Source organism: Centropristis striata, chromosome 24, assembly GCF_030273125.1.
Source record: "Centropristis striata isolate RG_2023a ecotype Rhode Island chromosome 24, C.striata_1.0, whole genome shotgun sequence".
NCBI lineage: Eukaryota > Metazoa > Chordata > Actinopteri > Perciformes > Serranidae > Centropristis > Centropristis striata.
In genome coordinates, this window is record NC_081540.1 from 17891183 (window position 1) to 17918914 (window position 27732).

The 27732-nt window shown below is 35.8% G+C and overlaps 1 protein-coding gene across 2 annotated transcripts in view; it reads left to right on the plus strand.

Annotated features, from left to right (window-relative positions):
• The window catches only part of cd99 (CD99 molecule), a 28578-nt gene extending 2752 nt beyond the window's left edge, over positions 1-25826 (plus strand). The window contains exons 2-13 of one of the 2 annotated variants that reach the window (XM_059327954.1): positions 2431-2463; positions 4205-4264; positions 5572-5610; positions 6989-7048; positions 9845-9883; positions 10006-10059; positions 10608-10670; positions 13624-13656; positions 14417-14437; positions 21676-21792; positions 21907-21960; positions 22812-25826. In XM_059327954.1, coding sequence (XP_059183937.1) covers positions 2431-2463; positions 4205-4264; positions 5572-5610; positions 6989-7048; positions 9845-9883; positions 10006-10059; positions 10608-10670; positions 13624-13656; positions 14417-14437; positions 21676-21792; positions 21907-21960; positions 22812-22840 — 602 coding nt within the window. In that variant the 3' untranslated portion in view covers positions 22841-25826. Of the gene's footprint in view, positions 1-2430; positions 2464-4204; positions 4265-5571; positions 5611-6988; positions 7049-9844; positions 9884-10005; positions 10060-10607; positions 10671-13623; positions 13657-14416; positions 14438-14876; positions 19743-21675; positions 21793-21906; positions 21961-22811 lie in introns of those variants that run through there. The other variant, XM_059327955.1, reaches the window with a different exon arrangement.
• The last annotated feature ends 1906 nt before the right edge of the window (positions 25827-27732 follow it).

Here is a 27732-nt window from a genome sequence, read left to right on the forward strand (position 1 = left end):
TTTTTGAACTATATCGATATATGCGATATGGTCTAATTCCATATCACATCTGAAAATATATCAATATATTTTCTATATATCAATATATCGCCCAGCCCTACCATGTTGGCATCATTTTTTCATCATAACCTCACCTATATGACCTGATAGTAATAATTATTATTTTTTCACTTTGACTCACTGGATTAAAATTTAACCCCAAAAACGCTTTTTTTTAAACTTTCAAAACAATCATGCCCAATAAAGTATTTTCAAATCACATCTAGTTCTATATTTGGTAACACTTTACGATAACCAACTAAGTGATGTTTATAGATGGTTTAGAAACCAATTATTAACCATTTACAAAGTGCTATACATGTTCAATCTTTAAATGTTTTCAACTAATTTCTTAAAGGCATATGAATCATTTCAAAATCATTAACATACTTAATATGGTGTTAAACTGTTATAATGAGTGCAACAAAACTATTAATAAACTATTAATTATAATTTATTGGTTTGTTAATGGTAAATTAACTATTATCTTACATTAATATACCATGTATTTGCCATTTATAAATTATTTAGTTAGTTAAACATTAATAAAAATGCCCTGCTTAGCCTGCTGCCCCTGCGACCTGGCCTCGGATAAGCGGAAGAGAATGGATGGGTGGATGGATGTATTTACCACTCTAAATGGCAATTAACAGAAAACCAAAAAAAACAAACGTAATTATTCCAAACTTTTTTGGGCAGCCGTGTATTTATTCAAATGCATCATCAGCATAGTGGAGCATTCAGCTTCTCCAAGGCAAGACATGTTTAATGAATGACTAATATTGGCATTAGCTTGGTATGAATGTTATAAGTGTATCTGGTACTACGCTGCTTCACTAAAAAAGCAAGTAAACAGTTAATTAATTGCAATTATATACACAAAGCTGCAGTGGTTTTGTGAAATGATACTGTGAAGTTTATATCAGACATCCTGAGCTTCTGGCCTGTTCATGCTTGTGTACAGTATAAAACAGGAAGTCATGTAAGTAGAGCTTTAAGCGCGTTTTATTTCGGCCTCATGGCCAGAAACTGTTGGCATGTGCTTTCCTGTGGAGAAACAACTCACTCTTAGGAGTGACTCATGCTTCAGAGCTGCTCGGTGTGTGAGTCAGCGCTGCCACGGCAACCAGCAAACACACTGTGTGACTCCCTTCAACACCCAAACACAGAACACATGTGCTTCCACTAGAGTCCTGGGTTAAACCCATTTAAACAGTTTCAGTGTAAACTAATATCTATGGTCTGTACAATCTTATAATGGATACATTTACTTTCCTAGATTCTGATTTTAGAGGGGGAAAGTTATTGATTACCAATATAATGGCTGATATAATCATTTTTTGAGCTGGAATGAAAGTAGACCTTTTTAATGTGAATCGTGTACCGATTTTTCACAACTCTGCAAATGTACCCAGAGAACTACTTTCTCAAACATAAAACTTTATTAATAATGAATATTTAACATTGTAATACAGTATTATACATTATAAAGAATCAATAAGAATACGATAAACAGTGAAATAAACATCTTTACTGCTCAATTTCAGTCAATTGCTGACTATTTAAAAAAATTACGGCAAGGGAGATTTTCTCCATTATATATAATGGAGAAAATATTGCAGGTACGTCTAAAAAAATTTGAATATCATGAAAAAAGTTCTATATTTTTTTTCAATCATTTCAGAAAGTGAAACTCCTACATTAAATAGATTCATTAGATTCATTCATTATTAGCATAGAGTGAAATATTTCAAGCCTGTTTTTCTTGTAATTTTCATGATTCTGGCTTAGAGATAATGAAAACACAAAAGTCAGTGTCTCAGAAAATTTGAATATTACATATGATTATTAAAAAATGTATTTTAAGCACAAATGTCAGGCTTCTGAAAAGTATCTTCATTTCTATACACTCAATACTTGGTTGGTCATTTTTTGTGTGTTTATGTGTGTTTTGGTTTTGTTTTTTTTTTCATTTTTTTTTATTTTTGTGTCTTTTTATGACACTTAAAAAGACACAAAAAATGAATTATATTTATAAAAATTATATTTTTTGAGATGTACCTGTATTGTGTAAAAAAAGTTTTCAAAACGGCACATATCGGACAGCAGATACACCAATACTGATATGCTTCTGATTGGCCAATATCGATATATCTGTCTGGCTCTAATGTTAGTCTCAGACCTTAGGCATTTTTCTATTTAATCCCCCCTAAGAGTATTGTAAAATGAGAGTCAGATTCCTTGTATATTGCACACACACTTGGCGAACAATGCTTATTGTTATTGCTTGTTTTGGGGTTGTGTGATGTTGTCCTGCTACTCCAGCAGGTTGAACTCTTGTTACCACTGTTGATATACATGCTAATGTTCCTTCTTGTCTTCCTCACATAGGTTTTGACCTGTTCGATGCTCTCGATGATGCCAGTGAGTGACTTTCTCTGCAGGATTTAAAATGTTTTCCTCTTTTTCTTATTCCAATCTGGACCTGGGTGTGGCCAAGTGAATTGTTTTGGGTCAGGGAGAGTATTTCTGTGTAGGAAGCAGGGTTATTATAGTTTTGGATTTTTCATTAGTTTTAGTACGGCTGGGCGATATGGACCAAAAGTCATATCCAGATATATTCAGGCTGACTATCTATATACGATGTGTATCCCGATATTTTCATCGCAAAATGAGAGCAAATGTTCAGTCAGAGTCAAATATGACATGTCACAAGTAGTTTATTGAAACTTTTTTATCTAAGTGAACATAAATACTGTATAACAACAGAAGTACCTTTTTTTTTTTTTTTTTTTTAAATCAAAGCTCCATAAAGTGCACATTCAAATAAAAAAATATCTTAAATTAAAATAGCTATGAAATAAAATAGGCTAATCTTTTTTCTCAAATAAATATATTTATATTTTATACTTGATACTACAAAATAACTAAATATGACAAACTCTAGTAAGGGCAGCATTTATATATAAAGAAAGAAAAAAAATTGAACTATATCGATATATGTGATATGATCTAATTCCATATCACATTTAAAAATATATCGAGATATCTTTTATATCGATATATCGCCCAGCCCTAAGTTTTAGTTTTAATTTCGTTGTGATTTTTTGTTTTCAAATTCAGTTACCGGTAGTTTTAATTCGTTTTAAGAGTGAGTTTGCTGGTTTTTATTTTCTGGAAAATGCTTAGTTTTAGTGTTAGTTTTAGTTTTTTTGTAATGGGCTATTTGTTGGGTGCCAGATTCAAAAAAGTCACAATAAATTTTGCCTTTATTTCCTTTGTCTGATCCATTTCAGCCCCAATAAGGTTATTAACCCTCTGGAGTCTGGGGCTGTTTTGGCAGTTTTTGAATCCTTTTCATTCTGCCTGTATATAACACTTAAAACAATGTTTACCACATCATATTGGTATCTTTTTTTCATCAGCACAACCTCACCTTTGTGACCTGATCATTATTTTTTCACTTTGACTTACTGGATCAACATTTTGAACCCAAAGAAACACAACAAAACATTGCAAATGTGGACACAAGTTGTATATAAGAGGTAAAATGAGGATAACATCTAGTTCTATATTTTTATAATAAATATATTTGACTTTATATCAGGTTTTACTTGGCCAATCATCATCAAACAAATACTGGCATGGAGTTTTAAACCAGTATTTTAGAGGGAAGTTGATGGCAGGGAAACAAACTGCTTCATTTTTACACCATGACATCATGAAGAAGTCATATGATTTGATAATGTTGGCGTAATTGGTGACTCCAGAGGGTTAACTCATAAAACGAAATAGATGAAATAGATTTCAAATCAACCAAAAAGGTTTACGTATGAAAAAAGTTGACAAAGATGAAAACGAAGGACATTTTCACTATAATTTTAGTTAGTTTTGTAACCACAAAATACAGTTTCAGTTAGTTATCGTTTTTTAAAACTCTTGTTTTTATTTTTATTTCAGTTAACAAAAAACTTTTTTAAATTCTTGTTTTCGTTATTTTGTTAGTTTTCGTTGACTACAATAACCTTGCTCTCCATCACACCTGAGGAAAGCTAGAAGGGTGATCAAACTACTTAAGGAGAAATTTAAAGGATCACTGAGGTTCATGGGGATGCTGGATGGAAATGTCAGATAATAACGCTACTCAATTATTGTTGTCCCTTAGATCCAACACCTCCAAAGCCCAAAGAGCAACCGAAGGCCCCAGAGAAGCCAAAAACTGATGGTTTGTATCTTTTCACCTCTTGTTCTATAACAACACCTCATAGAAACTGCAGCAGTCACACTGTTGCTCGCATATTATGAACCACACTGAACTGTATCAACCAAGATGAAAGCATGACCCAGATGCTGTCACGCAGAGGGTGGTAACACTAGTTGTGGTTGGCTTCCATTACATGAGTACACACACACACTAGACAGGCACTGTGGCTGTGGGCAAGAGCAACTATTGGCTAATTGACTCACCTTTTCAGTAGATATTCAGAGGATGCTCTGCAAAAAAGTCCATTTCCCTCCGATTATCCGGGGCCGGGTCGCGGGGGCAGCAGGCTAAGCAGGGCATTCCAGGCGTCCCTCTCCCCAGCCACAACGTCCAGCTTCAGTTGACAAGATTTCTTAAATTAAGATCATTAAATCTAGAAATAAGCATGTTGTACGCTTAAAATAAGAAATTAACTCTTAAAACGAGATAAATTAAAGCTGCAAGCAGCGATGAACTGGCCCGAGCAGAGTGACCTGCAAATTATTTGTTTCTTACCAAGATAAAAAAACTTTAGATTTAGAAGTGTTAGATAGTTTATCTTGCAGTAATGTGCTGCCCACTGCTCCTTGCATGGTGTGTTCACTTGTGTGTAAAAAAGGATGGGTTAAATGCAGAGGTTGAATTTCCCCATTGTGGGATTAATAAAATAATGTTCTTCTTCTTCTTCTTCTTAAGAAATCTTGTCAAGAGAATATTTTTGTTCATGCAGCAAGATCATTTCCCTCAGATTTAGTGTTTTTATCTTGTTTTTAGACACACCTTTTTTGCAGTGTGTGTTTTTGGTCACCCTTGATCTTTCCAAAATACACAGAAATATACCAAAAAATGTATATTGTTTTGCAGGCACATTATTAAAAGAATCAAACATGACCTCCAGGGTTTTTGTACCGCTTAATAAGTGATTAAAACAATCGGGTTAAACCTGATGGATGGCATTGTAAAAGTGTGGCTGCATGCCCACATCTCGGCTATAAAGATGTTTGAGTGAGTAACAAACAGTCAACACTGATAAACAAACTAATCATAAACACAGGTTGGTTTAGTATTTCTTGTAGATTTCTGTTTGTTGTAGTTTTTGTGATACTTCTGCACCATATTGGCTGAAGAGATAAAGATCTTTGTTGCAGGCCATACCTTTTCCTCCATTCATTTCCTGTTTAATCTTGATAAAAAATGTCATTGATATTGATATAGTTACATGCAAACAAGTTGTACCGAAAAACTGTTATTTCATCAGTGTCTAAATGATGTGTATTTGTGTGTTATAGGTGGCTTTGGACTTGATTTAGAAGATGCCTTTGGACCAGGTAAAGCTTTTGAATTTTGACTTAATGTCATTCATGTATGATTCATGTTTGTAGAAGTCCACTTTTACGGGCCCCAGATGATGAGTTGTTTGACCTTTGATTTTGCTTTTAGTCAAGTAATGTAAAATAAATTACCGTCCGTCATTGTGTGTAAGTTGACTCCCTCAGTTGATGTTCCAAAGGTTCCCTGCAGTAGGCAGTAAAATTATATCGCAAATAAGTTGGGACCGACAGATTTTAAAGGTGCGGACATCCGGGGAATATGAGGGAGTTTTGGGGGGGATTCCTATGTGCTCAGCCATCTGAAAGAGCTCACAATAGGGCTGTTTCCACTACAGCCCAATACCCGGAATGAGGCGGGTCTCACTCGCCGAAACGTCCCTAATTTGAATACGAGTCTTACAGAGTGGTCTTTTGACCAGACTTTTTTTGGCCATGTTGAAGAGCAGGGCCTTTTTTCTCCCCTGAAAAAACCCTGGTTACTGATTGGATAGAACACTCAGCAGGATGTGACGTAGTACTCTACACCACAACAACACGCGCCATTTGTAAAAGCCGGCAGTGTTGCCAACTTAGCTACTTTGTTGCTATATTTAGCGACTTTTCAGACCCCCTTAGCGACTATTTTTCAAAAAAGCGTCTGGTGACAAATCCAGTGCCTTTTTCTGGTGTTATTGGAGACTTTTGGAAACTTGTTCTTACTCTTCTTAACGAGCTGTGGGGCCAGGCGGCTCTTCTTAATAAGCAGCGGGGCCAGGCGGCTCTTCGTAACGAACGTTAAAAAGAGTAAGAACGATTCTCTCCCAGCTGCAGCTGGAGCCGGAGGGGATGTTAACCTCTTAGCGTCAAGTCTGCAAATTGCTAACAGGCTAACAGTTAGCTCTGTAGCAGCACAGTGTGTATGTGCTGCTGTAGCAGGAGGTGTTCACTCTGTGCACAGTTAGCGATGCCGGTTAATTCACGATCACTGTTTATGATCAGCGGAGACACTGCGCATAATTAGCCATGCTGCTTTGTTCATCATCAGCTGTTGACGTTGTGCACAGTTAGCGACAGCAGCCACAGTTGAGTCTCCCGTGTTTAATCCGTCGCAATGATCCAAAACCATACGTCAACTCCGGAGTCTCTAAATCCCTCTGGGGGCCATTTTGTAATGAAGACACGCAGAGTGAGCGGACATTTTAGAGGGTGTGGCCTCAGACTTTCCTGGCCACTTCCCCCAAAAGGAAACACGGCTAATGTCAGGAGCTTTCGTAAGACCAGACCAGAGTCTTAACACTGCCTCGGTCCTGTTAAATTAAAAGTGGCACTGAGCTTCATGGGGATGCTGGATGGAAATGTCAGATAATAACACTACTCAATTATTTTTGTTCCTTAGATCCAACCCCTCCAAAACCCAAAGAGCAGCCGAAGGCCCCAGAGAAGCCAAAAACTGATGGTTTGTATCTTTTCACCTCTCACTGAATACCATCTGTTGTTAGACAATAAGCTCACCAGGTTTTTAACAATAAGGGGGAGACATGTCCCCTGTGGAGGTTATGCTCTTGGTTAACAGTATTTAGGAATAAATCTTATCACTTTTCTGTCTAACAAGGACACAAGGAACCCTTATTGTTATCAATGTGACTCTTTCAGTTACCTTAAAGGAGGCTGTAGTCAACACATTCACACTCTGACTGTGATACTGTAATAGTAATACCTGTCATGCCAGTTTCTGAGTTGTTTCAACTTGTTTCTGGGTTGTAATTAAGGATAAATGTAGTACTGACATGTCACACAATGGCTCTTATTTAAACCTAGTAACTGGATTCTATAACAACACCTGGTACAGATCAAGGTTATTATAGTTAACGAAAACTAACGAAATTAACGAAAACTAGAACTGAAAAAACATTTTCGTTAATTGAAATAAAAATAAAAACGATGAGTTTTTTAAAAAACATAACTAACTGAAACTGTATTTTATGGTTACAAAACTAACTAAAATTATAGTGAAAATGTCCTTCGTTTTCGTCTTTGTCAACTTTTTTCATATGTAAACCTTTTTGATATCAATCAAAACTTTATTGCAGACTCCAATGTCCAAATAGACATACAATCACATACAGTACATAAAACAAACATACAGTGTAAAAGGCGTAATATCACGTAATATTTTAAAAAAAGTGCTTATGCAAATTCAATAAAAAAGCATCTAATAAATGATAGCAGTAAAAAGTGGCATATAAAAAACAGTGCTTATACACTTCCTATAAAAGACAAATACCAGTGTTTCCGCATATAGAACTATATATTCAACTGTATAATAAGATTATTGCAAGATTATTGATATGAATTCTATTTCATCTATTTGTTTTGTTTTTTACCTAATAACCTTATTGGGGTGTGAGATGGATAAGACAAAATAAATAAAGCATTTATTGTGAAGCTATTGAATGTGGCACCCAACAAAAACCCCATTACAAAAAACTTAAACTAAGAAAAACAAACTAAAATAAAAACTAATTAAAACTAGCAAACTCACTCTAAAAAAGGAATTAAAACTAACTGAATTTGAAAAAAAAAAAATCACAAAAATAAAAAATCCAAAACTATTATAACCTTGGTACAAACTGCACCAGTCACACTGTTGCATGCATATTATGATCCACACTGAACTGTTTCAACCAAGATAAAAGCATGACCCAGATGCTGTCACGCAGAGGGTGGTAACACTAGTTGTGGTTGGCTTCCATTACATGAGTACACACACACACACACACACACACCAGACAGTCACTGTGGCTGTGGGCAAGAGCAACTATTGGCTGATTGACTCACCTTTTCAGTAGATAGTCAGAGGATGTGTTTTTGGAGAATCCACAGAAATATACCAAAATATGTAAATAGGACACCACAGGAATGAGTCCTAAAACCAGGAAGTACGTTAGCATGTTAGCGCCCTGGGGTACTCCTCTCAAACTCAATAAGGATTTTGAGTGGGTTGGTGGTTAGATGGCTGAAATAAGATCTGTGGTTAACACAAGCTGAAGAGATGTTCAAGCTTTGTTGTACAATATTAAATACATTAGTATATGCCTCCACTTGTGAATTCTAAAGTTTTTACGTGTCCTTTAAAAAGTTTCTTGGTAACAAGTGGCTAAATGAGACTACAGTGGTTGTCGGGGACAATAAATGTCATCACGCTGGACATGGACAGGAACTCTTTCACTAGTCCTCTGTTAACATTTTTCTCAGTAAATTTCTAAATATTTACAGTACACTGTAAAATTTTTCAGTGTTAACTTACAATTAATTGCTGCCAATAATGGCATTCTCATAAACTACTGTAATTATCTATTTTTTCAATATACAGAATGACACTGTGCGGTAATGCTAGTCATGGTGTTCCACAAGGTTCTGTGCTTGGACCACTTTTATACACACTATGCTTCCTTTTGGAAATAAAAAAATAAAGGCGTTCATATCATATTTTTTTTCTCCCAGATTTAATTGCAATATGCAGTATGACACTGTATGACGTTGATACGGTAGAATATTGTTAAGATTTCACTGTAATTTCACAGCTATGCTTCACTTTGCTTTTAAAAAAAAATCTAAATTAATTAGTCCTCCTTACTGCCTCTAGTCGTGTTTTTCAGTGCTCTTGCAAACTCTTGTAGATTGATAATCAACAATTTATCACTCTACGGTTTAGCTAGCTTCTCATATGGCTGGTTAGCTTGTCGGAGACCGTCTGAAGCTAACTGTAGTGAAGTTCAAGTCATTGCAATGCTAACATCCAGGTTAGCCTACAAAAATATGTTGTTTCGTTTGCGCTCTATTATTTTGCAGGCACATTATAAAAAGAATCAAACATGACCTCCAGGGTGTTTTTACCTCTTAATAAGTGATTAAAACAATCAGGTTAAACCTGATGGATGGCATTGTAAAAGTGTGGCTGCATGCCCACATCTCGGCTATAAAGATGTTTGAGTGAGTAACAAACAGTCAACACTGATAAACAAACTAATCATAAACACAGGTTGTTTTAGTATTTCTTGTAGATTTCCGTTTGTTATATTGGTTGAAGAGATAAAGATCTTTGTTGCAGGCCATGCCTTTTCCTCCATTCATTTCCTGTTTAACCTTGATAAAAAATGTCATTGATATTGATTTAGTTACATGCAAACAAGTTTTACCGAAAAACTGTTATTTCATCAGTGTCTAAATGATGTGTATTTGTGTGTTATAGGTGGCTTTGGACTTGATTTAGAAGATGCCTTGGGACCAGGTAAAGCTGTTGGAAACTCTCTCTGATATGACATTATTAATAGCTCTAAATGGCATTTAATTCCTACATTTTTTAATATTTTTATTTTCCAGTTTATGCTCATAATGTCTTTGTACCCACAGATCCCCCCAAACCTGACAAACCCAAACCTGTAAACCCACCAAACACAGGAGGAGGTGAGTTTTATGTTTTAACAGGTTTTTTTTTTTAGATCTAGACACTGAACCTCAGATCTTTCTACTAATGCCACCATTGTTTAGTTGTTTGTGTTATTGGGTAACTTTTGTGAATCCTTTAAAATACTAAAGTCATGACTGTGGATCCTCTCTGGAAAATTATGATAATCACTAAAGATGTTTTTACATTTACAGATTTTTTCAAAATATATAATGCTAGTCAAGTGGCACAATAAACTAGCCCAGTAAACTAAAATTAGCTAACTAAAAATATTTCATCCAGAGACAATTACTGAACCTCTTTATTATAAAACTATATATATATATATATATATATATATATAATGTATATACATATGTGTAAAGTATAATTGATAGGTAACAACAGCTGTATCTATATTCTTAGTTCCTGTTCTTGTGAAAGTTGTAAGTTGGATACTGTTTTGGATTGGCTCAAGTATTACTGTTTGTACAAGTATAACCAGTTTGTGAATAGTAGGAGTGTAATGATGATTTTTTTTATACATTGTGTTTTTTATTTCTTAAAGGTGGTGGAAGCTTTGATGACTCAGACTTATCAGAGTTACTGCCTGGGGGAGGTCTCCCAGATGGTAAGACATCACTACAACCTGAAACATTTCTCCTTTGTGATTTGGGTTGGAATTCCTCTGCTGCCGGCTCACTGTAAAACTTTTCAGTGTAAATTTACAGTAATTAACTGGCAGCAGCTTCACCTGCAAAGAACTGTGTTTTTATTTAGAAATACAGTGCATTACCAGGAATACATTTGCAGTATATTACTGTATTCTTGTAAATTTACAACACAATACTGTTAACATTTTTCTCAGTAAATTTCTGAATATTTACAGTACACTGCAAAACTTTTCAGACTTAATTTACAGTAAATTGCTGTCAATAATGACATTCTACTACTACTACTGTACTACTGTAATCATATATTTTTTCAATATACAGAATGACACTGTGCGGTAATGTTAGTCATGGTGTCCCACAAGTTTCTGTGCTTGGACCACTTTTATTTGGTAAAAGTGGTCCAAGTGGTTTTATTTTTTCTCCCAGATTGAATTGCAATATGCAGTATGACACTGTATGACATTGATACAGTAGAATATTGTTAAGATTTCACTGTAATTTTATAGCTATGGTTTACTTTGCTTCTACATTTTTTATTTTTATGCTGATCAGATGTCACCCAAATGCACCAGTGTGTGTTCACACTGCAGGCCTTCAAGATAAATATACACTGCATGATTTATTACATGACCCCCACATCCCAAAATGACATCTCAGCGTACTGTTTTTATCTTTCATGGTCGTACTTTAGTCACTCTCTTTTGGAGTTCCCATGCTTTGGATTGATGTTAACAGGAAGTTTAATGCTGCTATTTATTCAGTGAGTTCCATTGTGAGCAACGTTATAGCTGGAGTCCTGGGACTGGTTGCAGAAAGCACTTTAAATTAAGATTTTCTGTTAAATCCAATTTGGGGTTTTCTTCAAATAAAATTGGTTGCAAAAAAACATCCTCCGATAACTATCACTGGATTACTGTGATACTGAAGAAAACTTCCTACTTATTCTCAACTGACATCAGAGATAATGATGACCTCAGAATGTATCACATGGAATCTAAAAATATGTGCCAAGTTTCTCTGACTTATGAGAAGAAGATTGATTCATATGAATCTGGACACAGTTTGTATATTTGTCTTTCCTTCTTTTGTTGTGTTCCATTGTCCTTCACTACTGCTGACTCAGACAGTGTCTCAAGAGAATGACACATTATTTGTTTAAAGTCATGGTAACAAATTCTGATTGGCATATCCATGTAGGGGCAGGTCACATGCAACTTTTTATTATATATATCCATGTCGCCTGAAGGGGAGTGAAAAGTGTTGTTTTTTCTCCAACATCTTCTATTTTCTTCTAAATGGGGCCATTATTTGAACTATTAAAATCAAATTGTCTTTTGTTTTTACTTGCGATTGAGACCATAGTGTAAAATTCTGAGGTAAAAAAATCAAGTGAGAAGTTTTCTCATTTTGTATTGAAATGAAGGGACCAAAATGCTTCTGCAGCCTTCGTCAGCGCCCCCTGCTGGAAATTTTCAGTAGAATGTAGCTTAAGGCACTCCCTGGTTTGCCTCCCTGCTCAGACCTGGAGGTTGCCGCCTGGTAGGAGGACATACTGTATGTTCCTGCATAGTTAATAAGGTAGAAATTTAATTAAATTGACACTTCTTTGGCAAACATGCTGTGACGCGCTTGTTTGTTCATACATATATATATATTTCATTATACGTATTGTTTTAATTTAGCTGATATGACAAGTAAATACAGCATTGCATTACTAACATCATTTGTTTTAAAGAAGTGAAACTCCTCAGAGTATCTGTTCAGACGGTTTATTTTCCACAGCAGTATTTCATATGATCCCTTTGGGCTCGAAGGAATGCCAATACAGTTAACTCTCCGAACCCCAGGCAGTTTTTTGCTCTTTTTTTCATTTTAAACACTGTGGCCTTGTATTTCACTGATATATATATATACATATATATATATATATATATATATATATATATATATATATATATATATACATATATATATATATATATATATATACATATATATATGACATATTTATGACATACATCATAAAAGAGAATAATATCTCAGATTTTTGGGGGGTTTTAATTGGATTAAAATGGAATTTATTTATAAAATAAAGTGCCCTCAAGTGTCACAGATATTGGAAAAATGCTATACATATTGAACTATTTGCATTTTAGAACCTCTATTTAGAACCTGTCCTGTCCTCTCCTCTTAGTTCTGTGTAAACAGATTTTCAGTGAATATGCTGTTTGTCTCAGCAAAATCCACCATGACATCAGTGTAGCTGAGGAGCAAAATGTAATGTTTTTTTGGCAGGATCTCATTTTTACTAAAGGTTTAATTTTGGCAACGTTTCAAATGAGACACCGAATAAATATTTTGACATAAATATCACAATTTTAAGCTTTGATTGGGTTACTTTTTGTAACTGAAACACTTGTAAACGATGATGTGGTTCAGAGGGTCAATAATGAATATTACAGATCACAAGTTTTCAATGTTCATAAGGACTGTTAAAAACATGTTTAATGCTCGATTCTTTTTTCAAAGAGTCTAAAATGCTAACTGCTAGCAAGGGTTGAAAAGTCAGTTTCCAGTGTCCATGTAAAGGAATCCTCTGCTGCCTGTTGTTCTTTGCTTTGTGTCCCTATACTGTTGTTTAGTCAGAGCATGGAAGTAATTAGTTGTTCTTCTACCAAAGAAAGAAAAAGGCTTCCCAGTGTAATTGGAGCCACATGGTTGGTTTTCACATCTGATTCTGCTTCATCGTATACATGAAGAAGCAGCCACAGTTAGCTGCACACACAACCCCTCAACTGGACTCATGCTGAATGAATATCTGACTGTTGTATCTATTTCAGTTTAGAAAGCAGATGTTTCACTCTTGCCTCCCATTGGCTCTAACTTTTCTCCTTTTTCCTTTGAACCCAGATAATCATCCAGACCCTGCATACAATCCTGATGGTACGCTTTTATTCGTTTTATTTTCTATTCCATTGTAGCATGACAAGTTTACTATTTCTTTTAGTGAAAAGTGGAGCTAGCTATTCTGGAGAAATAATAATGATATTTATATAGCACCTTTAAAAACAGCGTCCACAAAGTGCTTTTTTTTTGTTTGTTTTTTTAAGAAAAAAAAATATACATATATATATATATATATATATATATATATATATATTTAACAATTGTTACAAAAAAAACAGAGGTGCTGATTGGCCGAAGAGCAGAAAATTGAAATTTAATTTTGCAAACTGAATTTGAATTGTGACAACTGTATGTTCAGTTCCAAACTAATACATTTCAAATTACTATTCAGATTCAGTTTTTCAATGCAATGATTCAAACTGAACAATACAAATTCAAATTATGAATGCAATTATTCAAGTTAAGCGATTCCAATTCCAATATAAATGATTCAATTTCAGTCTCATTTGAGCATGTGTTGAGCATGTCTGCACTAGCATTTATGTAAAAACAAAAAGGTTCCTGTTTTCCTACTGGTACTTTCACACAGGACACCTTGACAGATACCAGATAAACTACCTATCACATAAAAGCCTTAAACATATACACAAAGGAGTATAATTTAACATTTGTTACAGTAGCTTAGCTGGAGGGCTGAACAAAAAGGAGTCAACGCAGTATTAATCTTATAATTGTATTATCTTTTATAATTTAAATAGATATCTGTATACTGATTTGCATTTTGTTTTCCTCACAGGTGGTGCTGATCAGACTCAAGGTAAATCCATCTCTAATCTTGTTCTTCTACTTCCTGTCATTGTTTCAGTGTTGGAATCTCGATGTTTCCCAGCAGAACGTATCTGTTTTTGACATTTTATGGGGAATTTCCTGTTTCCCGTCTTAAAGGAAGCCGTGTTCATTACTTCTGTTTCTTGGCTGATCCAACAGTTGTTGTGTTGGTGTTTGACGTCTTTATTTACGTGTTGTTGTGCTTGTGGCTGTGAGGGCAGCACCTTGCTGTGCATTCGTCAGCCTCTACTCTTGACGTACGGTGTCAGCTGGGTTGTCTCAGATTTCTGATCAGTTTAAGTTCATATCACAGACAGAACTGGTGTCTCTGATGATGACTTGACAGTTGGCTTAGTTTCACATTTTTATATTGGTTCCCCGGTCTGGTTCCTTTGGCTAAAACCTGCTTCGATTGTGTGTCGTTGCAGATCCAGACCTTCCATGGGGCCAGATCCTGAAGATACTAAATGCTAACATGCCAGAGGAATTCTATATGTGGATGTCCAACTTTAAGCAAATGTTAGCTCCTCTGTTAGAGAGGGCCATGCAACTGCTGCAGGCTATGCCATGAACCATCAGTCCATTTAAGTTCTGATTGGCGCTTTTACAAAAGTTTGACCTCACGTCTGACGGACTTGATCTTGAAAGAAAATATCGTCTTGTTTTGTAGAGGCCAGAAACATCCGACTCCTTTTTTACAGACATGCCCACTTTATGCTAATAGCAAACAGTGTAAGGCAAAACCCCACACATTTTTTCACCTACTGTGATCCCTTAACAGTGTTGGAATTGCATAAATTGGGTATGACTGGAAAGACTTGTCGATTCAATGAGCCGCTTGTTTGAAAAGTTAAGAATCACAAGACTTTTTTTTTTTTTTTTCCGTTTACCCATTATTTTCAAACATAACGTTTTGGATTCACTAGTCTTGTTTCCATCAACAAATTCCTCTGCACATTTTTTCAGATTTGCATGAGTAAAGCTCGATGGAGACACCAAAATTCTATGAAACTTTCGAAAATGCGCATACAATTTTTACACTCCTTTAAGGTACTTTTTGTCTTTTTCTGAAAAATTGTTAATGCACTTAACGGGAGATGGAAATGCTTTTTCTGAATAAGTTCTGACGTAGCAAACATTTAACTCACATGACTGATCAGCTGTTTCCGCTCTGACATGAAAGAACAATTATAAGTTGCCCAGTTGAATCCAATTCCTGAAGACTTCTCTCCGTTTTCTTTTGTGGATGGCCAAAGTTGTCTGATTAGCGACGTTTTTTGTTGTTGTTTCACTCGTTTCACTTGATTTGTGCAATCTCTTCTTCTTCTAACTGTTTACTGACGGATTATAGGGCTGGGCGATATTGCCCAAAAGTCATATCCGGATATATTTAGGCTGAATATCGATATACGATATATATCCTGATATTTTTATCGCAAAGTGAGAGCAAATGTTCAGTCAAAGCCAAATATGACATGTCACAAGTAGTTTTATTGAAACCATTTATTTAAGTGAACATAAATACTGTATAACAGGAGTACCTTTTTTAAAAAAAAAAAAATCAAAGCTCCATGAAGTGCACATTTAAAAAATATATACCTTAAATAAAAATAGCCTATGAAATAAAAAAGGCCAATCTTTTTCCGAAATAAATATATTTATATGAGAAAAGAATAACGAACATTACAAAAGAACTAAATATGACAAACCATAGTAAGGGCAGCATTTATATATTAAGAGATAATTTTTTTTTTATATCGATATATGCGACATGGTCTAATTCCATATCGCATTTAAAAATATATCGATATATATCTTTTAAATCGATATATCGCCCAGCCCTAACGGATTAGCCTACAGCAATACATTACACTGCCATCTACTGACCGAAGAACGTTAATGCAGCTTTGTTTATTCGCTCTAAAACAAGTTGATGGAAACGTCGCAAATTGGCATTTTCTTTAATGCAACATTTCAAAATTCACTTAACGACAGCTGGTGTGCTCCACTGGGGGCAGGTCTTGTGCCCTTTGACCTCTAGCTTACTCTCTCTTATGGACATTCACTATATTTGTGTAAAATGTTTTGAAGTAAAACAAGAAGCACTCGATAGTGTGCGCGTGAGGCCAAAACCAACCAGGCTGCAAGATTTAATGTAGTGTTGACTTTCTCGCTGTTATTCCAGACTTACCAGACACCCTGTAATTGGGTGTGTGCATTCACTCTCCACCCTGATTCATTCCTGTGTTCTTAGTTTACAGCACTATAGTTCCCTTTCTGTTAATGTGTGGACACACCACAGATCTGGTAGTGCATCAGGTACTCTTGAAAATAGATTATACATGTTAATGTCGGTTGTTTTGATTCTTTTAGGTCATTGTTGTCCTCTAAATAAGCTCATGTGACAGGAAATGAAGTGATCTGATGAGTCACTGAATGGAGCACTGTGACTGTTACTGTAAAATAAGAAACATCTGCTCAGTTAAAGATCATGTGATCTGTACGCTGTATTTAGTAACCTTTCTTTATTTTCATGGAATTACATGGTATTTGCGTCTTCAACAAGGAAAGTTTTTGCTTTTTCGTGCCAGGACACGCCTGGATGAGTGTCTGTCTGCACACATTCTTTACATAGCAGCACCCATTCTACTGCTGCAGAGGTGTTAACTTCCATTATGGTGTTTCTTCTTTCCCTGTCCTTGTATAAACTTTCAAATGTTTGATCAGATGCTGGGTTTCCCTTTGGCACTTTCTAGCTTATGAGTAGTTCTCTGTGTGCTCTTTGGTAATGCTCAGGATGTTATGTATTTATGGTGGGTTATTGAAGCTTTTTTTCCCCTTTGGACTCAAGTCTTTATGGAATTTGTAACATTGCTTTAATAGTTATTGCAATAACGGCATGAAGATGTGAACTGCATTATGAATAAAACCAACTTGTGCAATGGTCAGTGTTCAGGTCACAAAGAGTTTGATTTATGATCAATGTAAAGCTGGAGAACCAACAGTCTGTACTGTCCCACTCCTTTTTACAGACATGCACACTTTATGCTAATACCATGCAGTTTAAGGCAAAAACACACATTTAAGAATTCATACAACACAAGCAGTAAACACGTATTTATTCCTACCCGCTTTATATATATAGTGTTGCTTTGGACATATATATACTCATATATAAAACAGGAATAGCCAGTTGGACACAAGGATTTAATAACAATCTGCACATAGAGTTTGATTTATGATCAATGTAAGGCTGGAGAACCAACTGTCTCGTAGCAGCCAGAACTCTCCAAATGGTTACATTTAGGACCAAATCTGTGTAACAAATGTTACCAACCCAAAAATTGCTGCAACATCTTATCAAAAAATCAAATCAAACTTACTTTATTTATCCCTGAGGGTAAATTCAGTTAGTCTGGTAGAATCTCTGTTAGAATGAGACAGCCTGATGGCTGTAGGAGAGAAGGATCTTTTGTATCTCTCCGTCCTGCAACGGAGAGAGAGGAGCCGTCCACTGCTGTTTTTTTGGTCCATAAAGGTTTTGTGTAGCGGATGATCTGGGTATTTCAAGATGGCCTCGAACATCTTGACAGTGCATCTCTCCACCACCTCCTCCAGTGTGTCCAACCTGGCTCCAACCACAGAACCAGCTCTTTAGACCAGTCTGTCCAACCGCCTTCATCTCTGTGTCTGATGCGGCCTCCCCAGCAGACTGCAGCATAAAACAACACACTACCACCACAGACTGATAAAACATCTGCAGCATCTTACTACAGATGTCCAGAGATCTGAGCTTCAAGAAGAAAAAGAGGCGCTCTGCCCCTTTTTGTAGAGAGCGTCTGTGTTTAGGGACCAGTCCAACTTATTATCCAGGTATACACCTAGATACTTAGAACTTGGCACCACCTCCATGTCCACCCCACAGGTATTCACTGGCTGAAGAGGGGGCTTGAACCTGTGGAAATCTATGATCATTTCCTTAGTCATTGAGGTGTTCAGTAGGAGATAGTTCTTGTGACGCCAGTCACTGAAGGCTTTTATCAGATCCCTATATTCAAATTCCTGTCCATTCCTGGTACACGCCACAATAGCAGTGTTGTCGGAGTACTTCTGGATGTTGCAGGACTCAGAGTTGTATTTGAAGTCCGCTGTGTAAACAGGAATGGAGCCATAACAGTGCCTTGTGGAGCCCCTGTGCTGCTCATTAATGTCCCAGAAACTCCGATGTGTTATTTGCATGCAAACTGCAGGGGGTCGACTTTGTCTTTGACTTAAGCTCTCAGTAGGCGTAGAATCAGCTGCTCCAAGGTCTGAGACATAATTGAGCATGGAAATGGCCTTAATATGTCCATATCATAGTATTCTAAACAGTTTTAAACTTGTGCTACTACTGATAACACTGATAAGATAGAAACATGGACAAGATGCAGGTAAGTCCTTGTTGGATTCAGGTCTACATGTCGTGATTCTTCTTACTGTATATCCACAGAAAAATCTCTTCTATCCACTCATATGCACGTATACAGCACGTGTAGTGCGTTGATAACATGTTCACAAACTAAAACAGTCGTTCAAAACGGCTCCCAAAAATAACCATAAGCCTGTAGATAAAAACAGACAAGGGTTCAAAGGGCTAAAACATGTGTGTGAGAGTGTGTGGCTACATTCTAACACACAGCAGCCACACAGCAACTTCACTTCAGGTGTGCTGCATGTGTGTGTGAAAGAAGAGTGCCCACATGCTCAGCATTTCCAAGCAGTCAGTCATACAGCCAGTTGCCAACCTGTTTTTATTTTTTTATGTCCAGACAACGCCCTGTTTTAACACACAGCCCAATCACAAGACACACCTCCCCCTCATGACTCACTGCGGTTCACTATTCACGCAACCAGTGTGTGTGTGTGTGTGTGTGCTGCCTCAGTGCCCCACCCTGCCTTGGAGCTTGGGTGTATTCACTTTAATCCTGCTTTCTTTTCATTCCCCGTGGTAGATTTACCGACTGATTCCCCTCTGTTAGTGTCTTCATGTTTATATAACTACATTTTAACTTCTGTACAATCTGTTCTGGGAACTTTTTGCCAGTGCAAGTTCTGTTTTTAATCAGAAGGTATACACTGCCACCCTGTGGCAAACTGTGCTCATGACAGTTCACTGCAATAAGAATTGTACTTCAGAATACTGTCAAACTTTTGAATCAATGGATGATTGTATCATCAGTATCTTTATTTTTGAACATGTTAAACAAAAAGGACCCCAAGAGTACAGGAGGGTACATACGATTAATATAGGTTAACTTTCATAGAATTGCTTGAAATTTCAGCATATGTGCCCCTCTGCATCTTTTATAGATAATATAAATTTCGACTTTCTTCATACATTTTTACGTGTTTTAAAATTTTTTATAGCGCCTGTGCTCCTCAGGGGTCAAAAAGGACCCCATGACATCAGACTGGTTTTAGGACATGTAAAAAAAAATGATTACCAACTTTTTTTTCACCTTTTAAGGCAACTCATGACTAACACATTGATATATAATTTTCATATTTTTTTCATTATCATTTAGTCAAATATACAAAATTAGACCTAATTTCAAGAGAAAAAAAAAGGAATAAAACCTGATTTTCAATAGTTATAGTGAAATAATAATTTCTTGATGGGAATGTACAGAGTAGGTTATGCCAACTTTTAGTGAAACTTATGTTTTGAAAACATTATATATACTCAGATATATATAAAACAGGAATAATTAGTCGGTCACAAGGATTTAATAATAATCTGCACAGAGTTTGATTTATGATCAATGTAAGGCTGGAGAACCTACTGCCTTGTAGAGGCCAGACCTATCCGACTCATTTTTACAGACATGCCCGCTTTATGCGTATACGATGCAGTTTAGGGCAAATAACGTACATTTTTTCCTTGTGCAGTAAAATGTGTTATTTTGGCCCATTGCATTTGAATATTTCTGCATACTGGGGTCTCTAAACAGTCTGTGAGTTGCATAAATCGGGTATGACGGGAATGAGCCCAATTTTATCAATGTGTGTTGCTAACATGCAGTTTAAGGCAAAGACCACAACATTTTTTCTTTATTCAAAAGGTATACACTGCCACCCTGTGGGGAACTGTGTTCATGATAGTTCACTGCAATAAGAATTATACTTCAGAATACTGTCAAACTTTTGAATCAATGGATGATTGTATCATCAGTATCTTTATTTTTGAACATGTTTAAAAGCAAAACAAACAAATCAAACCAAACAGACAATGTACAATGATGTAATACATATAAAAAAGAGCAAAAAAAGGACAGCCTGTATAAAACCTTGACGTCAGTCTCAATAAACAAATTCTCTCACTTAAACCTAAATAGTTCAAGTTGAAAAATGAGTAGGAAGAAGTACAAGTCTACAATTCTAAAATGTCATTTAGCAGATGCTTTTATCCAAAACGACACACATTTTAGAATTCATACAACACAAGCAGTAAACACTTATTTATTCCTACCCGCTTTATATATATAGTGTTACTTTGGATATATATTGGATATATATAGTTAAATATATATAAAACAGGAATAGCCAGTCGGACACAAGGATTTAATAACAATCTTCACATAGAGTTTTGATTTATGATCAATGTAAGGCTGGAGAACCGACGCCATTTTACAGACATGCCCGCTTTATGCATATACCATGCAGTTTAAGGCAAATAACATACATTTTTTCCTTGTGCAGTAAAATTAGTTATTTTGGCCTATTACATTTGAATATTTCTGCATACTGGGGTCCCTTAACAGTCTGTGAGTTTCATAAATCGGGTATGACGGGTATGAGCCCAATTTTATCAATGTGTGTTGCTAACATGTAGTTTAAGGCCACAACGTTTTTTCATGCATCAAAATGTGTTATTTTCACCTACTGCATTTGAATATTTCTGCATACTAGTGTCCCAAAAACGTCTATGATTTGCATAAATTGGGCATCACTTGAAAGATGTGACTGATGGATTTGTGTGATGATTTTAATCCCCATAGTCGCCATTGTAGTGAGAACATATTTTGAAACTTGATAGTGTATAAAATGAGCTGCTGTGACCTCTAGAATTATCACAGCCTCGTGAAAATTTACATCCACAAACTAAAGCCCTCAAGCATTCAGAGGATGAATGTATTAACATGTAAACTGAACACTAATATAGTTCCATGATTGTCTTTTGTCATGCAGCGGCCAGCTCTGGACCGATTGCAGGGATTGTCAGCGCTGTTGGAGTCGCTCTGTTGGGAGCAGCATCCAGTTACTTTGCTTACCAGAAGAAAAAACTCTGCTTCAAGATACAGGGAGGTGTGTATGCTTTCCATCACAATAAGGATGCCATATCGACAACATATAGAAATCAAGTTAAAGGAAGTGTAATACTGTTATCACAGCAGCTGTTGACATTTATTGTGTGTTTAGGTGCAGACCCAGAGATGGGTAAAGGCCAACATAGTGGTCGGAATGACAATCAAGGTAAGTGTCTTTGTTCAGTACAATATTTCCCTCTGAATTAAATTATATGTATAAAGAGTGTCTATGAGGCGGGGAATAAGACGTTTTATATCATACCCTTTGATGCACAACATGGGTCTAAAGTGACCCGATAGTTTTTATGTTCTATGTCTTTGCAATAAATTATTTTCATCATTCAGTATTCCAGGTTTTCCTCAATTAGTTTGTTTTCGATCATCATACATCCTAATTTTATGTTTTCCTTTATTCATTTTTTTAATGAAATCCCTTTTTGTGTCACTACTCTTCTAATGAACAACATGGGTCAATAATGACCCATATCCATTTTTTAGCTAAGTAGCTTGCTAAGCTAACTTCTTAGCTAACTACTTGGCTAAGTAGTTAGCTTACCAAGCTACTTAGCCATGTAGTTAGCTAAGAAGTTAGCTTACCAAGCTACTTAGCCAAGTAGTTAGCTAAGTAGTTAGCTTACCAAGCTACTTAGCAAGGCTATGTAATAATACAAAAACTTTTTCTACATAAAGCATGAGGCAAAATGGAAATAATGATCTGTTTCTAATCAAAAACAAGATATTTAAAGAATACTTGGAATAGTCAATCATAAAATAAGTTGATATCAAAAGATAGAGCACAGAAATACACAGCAAGCATTAAATAACTTGGGGAATGAATGCGGGTAATTTTTGACCCCTGTTGTGCATTAGAAGAGGTGTTAATATGTTGTGTATCAAAGGGTTAACATATCCAGAGTAAAAGCTGTGGGAATATGGAATGACAAAGTAACAAAAATCAAAATGAATGAAACTGCTCCAGACTCTTTGCATTGATTGTTCTGTTCTCTCAAATTTCAGTCTTCAGCAACCTGCTCAGGACGTCCTAAACACCCTCTGCACACAAGTTGACAAGAAAAGTCAGTGGCCTTCTTGACTCAAATTAACATCAATGTGTCACCTTTGGTCTGAAAAATTAGACTTTCCGTTGCCCAATAGTTTAAAGGGAAAGTTATGATTTTTTTAAAGTGAGGTTGTAAAACCCACAGTCAGTGTATTCTTGTAGTAGATGATGGTCTGCACATTCCCAGTTTGGAAAACCAGGTGTGTGCTCCAGGTAGGAAACAGACTACAAAACGTATTTTAATTACCAAAACAAAGACCCACCCTAAAAATGTTATTCCCTTTTAAGTGTACGCTATATTACCAATATGTCCTCTGATTTTTGTTGCTATCCACAGCTGTTTCATTTGGCACTACTTTTGACAACCGTAGAACTTCCATGTTCCTACCATAGACTGTATATAAATAATGGACGTAGTCACCATGACGTCACCCATTGGTTTGTGGCCCATTGGAAGCATCGAGTTCAGCGTTACACTCGTCGCCATCTTGTTTCCGATACAGGGAGCAATACATTTTGCATTGAAATTAATGGACAAAAATGCTTTTGCAGCCACACTTAGCACCCCCTGCTGGAATTTTCAGTAGAATACAGCTTAAGGCACTTCCTGGTTTGCCTCCCTGCTCAGACCCGGAGGTTGCCGCCTGGTTCCTACGCATAAACCTTTTCTCTCCATATTGAATGGCATTTCAACATCACTGTCATTATCACTCATTTTTAACATTCTTGTATTGTGATGTCTCCTACAAAAACTAGCAACTGGATTCTGACCAAAACCGCTGATCTGCGGCAGCTCGCGAAGCATATTAGTGCACTTATGCGTAGGAACACAAAAAGTAGTGCCAAATGAAACAGCTGTGGATAGCAACAAAAATCGGTGGACATATCGGTAATATAGCGTATACATAAATGGGTATAAGATTTTTAGGGTGGGCCTTTGTTTAGGTGGTTAAAATATGTTTTGTGTCAGTCCCCCGTCTGCAGTCTGGATCTCCAAACTGGGAACGGGCAAACCATCATCTACTGCAGGTAATACATTGACTGCGGTTAAGTACCTCATACAACCTCACTTCAAAAAATCCAAACCATCCCTTTAAACCACAACTTGAAAAATACAATTGTATCATTTATTTTTCCGTTCACTTCAAGCAAAACTTCAATTCTTTAATCCTTCAGCTGGTGGGTAACTACAGTTCATACAGTCTGAATACAGTGTTGTGTTTCCCTCCATGTCTTTGAACTCTAATGAGTGTGTGGTAGGAATCAAACAAACCTAAATGGTTCAATTGGAGGATTTTCTTTAGCACCTTAAATCCTGAAGGGGAGATATCTGTCTCTGCCATTTCTGCCTCCGACATTTCTGCCTTTTTATTTTTTGTTTTGTTGTGAACCGACCCTTTAATGTCTGCCTAAACCATGTATTGTAAATTCTCAAATAAAAGTAGGTATTCGTAGAATTACACTAATATGAACAAATACTGGCTGGTTGTTGATGAAGGCCACAAAAACACTGAGCCCTTTATTCTGATACTCTTAATACTTTTTTTTTTATTCACTTGCTCACTCCAACAGCTTCTAATCTGCTGTTAAACTACTGCCAATAAAACTCAACTTCCTACAGTTGTTTCAAACTAAAAGCCTATCAGAAACAAGAGGCTGGAGGAGTATAGTTGCATTAGCATAACTACAAAATATAAGCTATTGGAAATAATAAGTGAATGAAAACAATATTTCTTTGAGAGAAGAGAAATTGTGACATAACTCTGATGAACTTATTGAATTCAGTGTTGCATTTGAATCTGTTAAAATACAGCATGAACAGAAAATTACTCACTAAAACCAGTCGCTATTATTTGAGAATGTACAGTTATCCTTTCTACTGCCTAACACAACAATGTTGACGTAATCATCATGTAACTGGATGTAAATCCAGCAGAAGGAGCTTTTCAGTATAAAATGATTGTGATGTGAAATACAAAGAGAAAGTGACGTCTAAATGTAACGTACAGTATAAAATTAGCTTTTTGTTTGTTGTCGTGTTACAGATCAAACTTTGTGCTCTGCAAAAAATGTGTCTGATTCCTTGAAGTTTTATTTTCTTAAAGCTGCAACAATCGATATTTTAATATTAAAGAATCAAATGACACTTTTAATGTGAAAGGTTCCGCTTGTAGTGGCAAATTCAAGGATTATTAGCATTAGCATTGATCAGCTAAAGGGTCAGGTCTTTTTCTCAAAATATGGTGCAGACTTAACCCAAACTATAATCAAAATAATATACTTTCATTCAAAACAAATAGGGTTTGCGAACAAGATTATATGTTTCCACTCCACCCCCTAGTGACCAAAAAGTGTCAGTGCAGCTTAAAAACAGGTGAACGTAAAACAAGCTTTTTATGATTTTGATGGAAACCGGTCTCAAATTTTCCTATTTGTTGCAAGAAATTAAGGCTTTTAGGAATCAGACAGAAACGAGCCGCTATGGTGGATAGTTTCTGCACTCTGTGTATTTCGTCAGTTTTATTACTCAGCTTTTTTGGCTCTTTTTGCTTGCCGTAGCAGCCATGAAACATGGGCGACAGTCTGAGGCCATGCTGATGCACTTTTTTATCCACAATTCTAATAGTCAACATCATGTTGTCCAAGCTGATTCCTCAGATTCGCCCATGGGTCATCAAATTATATTGAACGCACATTAAATCAGAACTATTTTTCTTGTTGTTATGATGCTGACATATTAAAGAGAGCTGTAAATACTTGATAGTAATGTGTATAATTGCTTTAAGCTTGACGCTGCAGTGTTTTTTCTTTGAGCTTTTCACTATCAACAGTTTGAAGTGTATTTTGGGACTCAGTTTTACAGTTAGAGATTTAATCCGGGTATATTACATCTGATGATTAGACGAATGTTACTTCTGTGAGTGGATTTAAAGTGTGTTTACGTGTTTTCAATAAAGTGGTGTTGTACAGTTTGGCTGTGTTTTGTCATTTTGTAAAACTTTTTTAGTTTAAAATTACAGTAATTTACTGGCAGCAGCTTTTTACATTTTTTTTTTTTTTTTTACTGTATTTTAGAAATACAGTGTATTACTAGAAATACATTTGCAATAAATCACTTTAATCTTGTATATAAACGACAGAATACTGTTCACATACTGAATATCTCTTCATTACTATATTTTTGTGGTGACAGAAATGCAGTAATTATTGTTATTTGATGTTTTATTCATGGTTGTTGTTTTACTGTTTTTCTGCCTTTTTGTTTTTATTTCTTTTGTTTCTTTTTTTTCTGTTTGTGTTGTCGTATGAATACATTTTATTGTATGTAACCAGGGCACCATTGGAAATGAGACCTCTGTCTCAATGGATTTTCCCTGTCTAAATAAAGGTTAATAATAATATTAATAATAAAAAATAATGTGCATTTCTAGAACTACATTTGCAGTTTATTGCTGTGTTTTGTAAATTTACAATACTGTTCACAGTTTTGTCATTAAATTACTGAATATGTACAGTACACTAAAACTTTTCAGTCTAAATTTACAGTAAATTCCTAATAATGGCATTCTCTTTAAGTGATGTAATCACATATTTTTTCTCCCTGATTGCATTGTAATATACAGTATGACACAGAACGGTAATGTTAGTCATGGTGTTCCACAAGGTGTTTTGCTTGGACCACTTTAATTCTCACTGTGCTTTGTTACAACCCCACAAACTCCTCCAGGGTAGGAATTTCAACAAAATCTGCCAGTTTAAACTCCATATCTACAAAAGCCAAATGCAACTACACACTCCTGACTCAAGTACTGCAAACCACAGTACATCACAAAAAAAAGGACAAAACCAGACACTTGGACCAACTCACAATGGGGCGGCAAATCCAAGTGAACCCCCTTCTACCCCAAAACCATAACCTAGTAACAAGTAATTAATTACTAATTTAATAATTTCAAGTAAATTCCTGTAAATAATGGCATTCAATCACTGTTTTTGCTCCCAGATTACATTGCAATATACACACTGTAACGAATTTCACTGTAAAATAACAGTAAAATACTGGCAGCAGGGGCGCCAGTATTTTACTGTTATTTTACAGTCCACATACTGTAATTTATTTAACAGTATATTACCGTATTTTGGCTTAAAGTAAATGATCGTGGGATAATGGTGTGTGTTATTTTACAGCAATTCATTACAAATAGTGTTTAATGCTTTTAATTTATAGTTATCTACTTTTATTGTAAATTGATCGATTTAACTGTTAATTTACATGTGAGGGATGAATATTTAACAGTATTTTACAATTATTATAAAATACAGTAGTATACAGTTGTAAATTCACCGTAAATACACAGGATTTTGTTACAGTGCAGTATGACACTGCGCAGTAATGTTAGCCATGGTGTTCCACAAGGTTCTGTCCTTGGGACACTTTTATTCACACTATACATGCTTCTTTTAGGAAATATGACAAAAATATTGGCTGTAAGTGCTGTGATCACATACTTTTTTCTCCCAGACTGCATTGCAATATACAGTATGACACTGCACGGTAATGTAGTCATGGTGTTCCACAAGGTTCTGTGCTTGGACCACTTATATTTACACTATACATGCTTCTTTCAGGATATATAACTGAAAAATAATAGCTGTAAGTGCTGTAATCAAATATTTTATTCTCCCAGATTGCATTGCAATATACAGTATGACATTAATACAATAGAATATTGTTCAGATTTCACATGCTCCTTGTGTTTGTTTGTTTTTCATTTCATGTGGAAAGTGAAAGCTCCACAGTATGTGAGCAGGCCATCAGCAAAGGGGCAGGAGGGCAGCCTGTGAAGGTCGAGATTCTTACACAATTGTTGGCAAAGC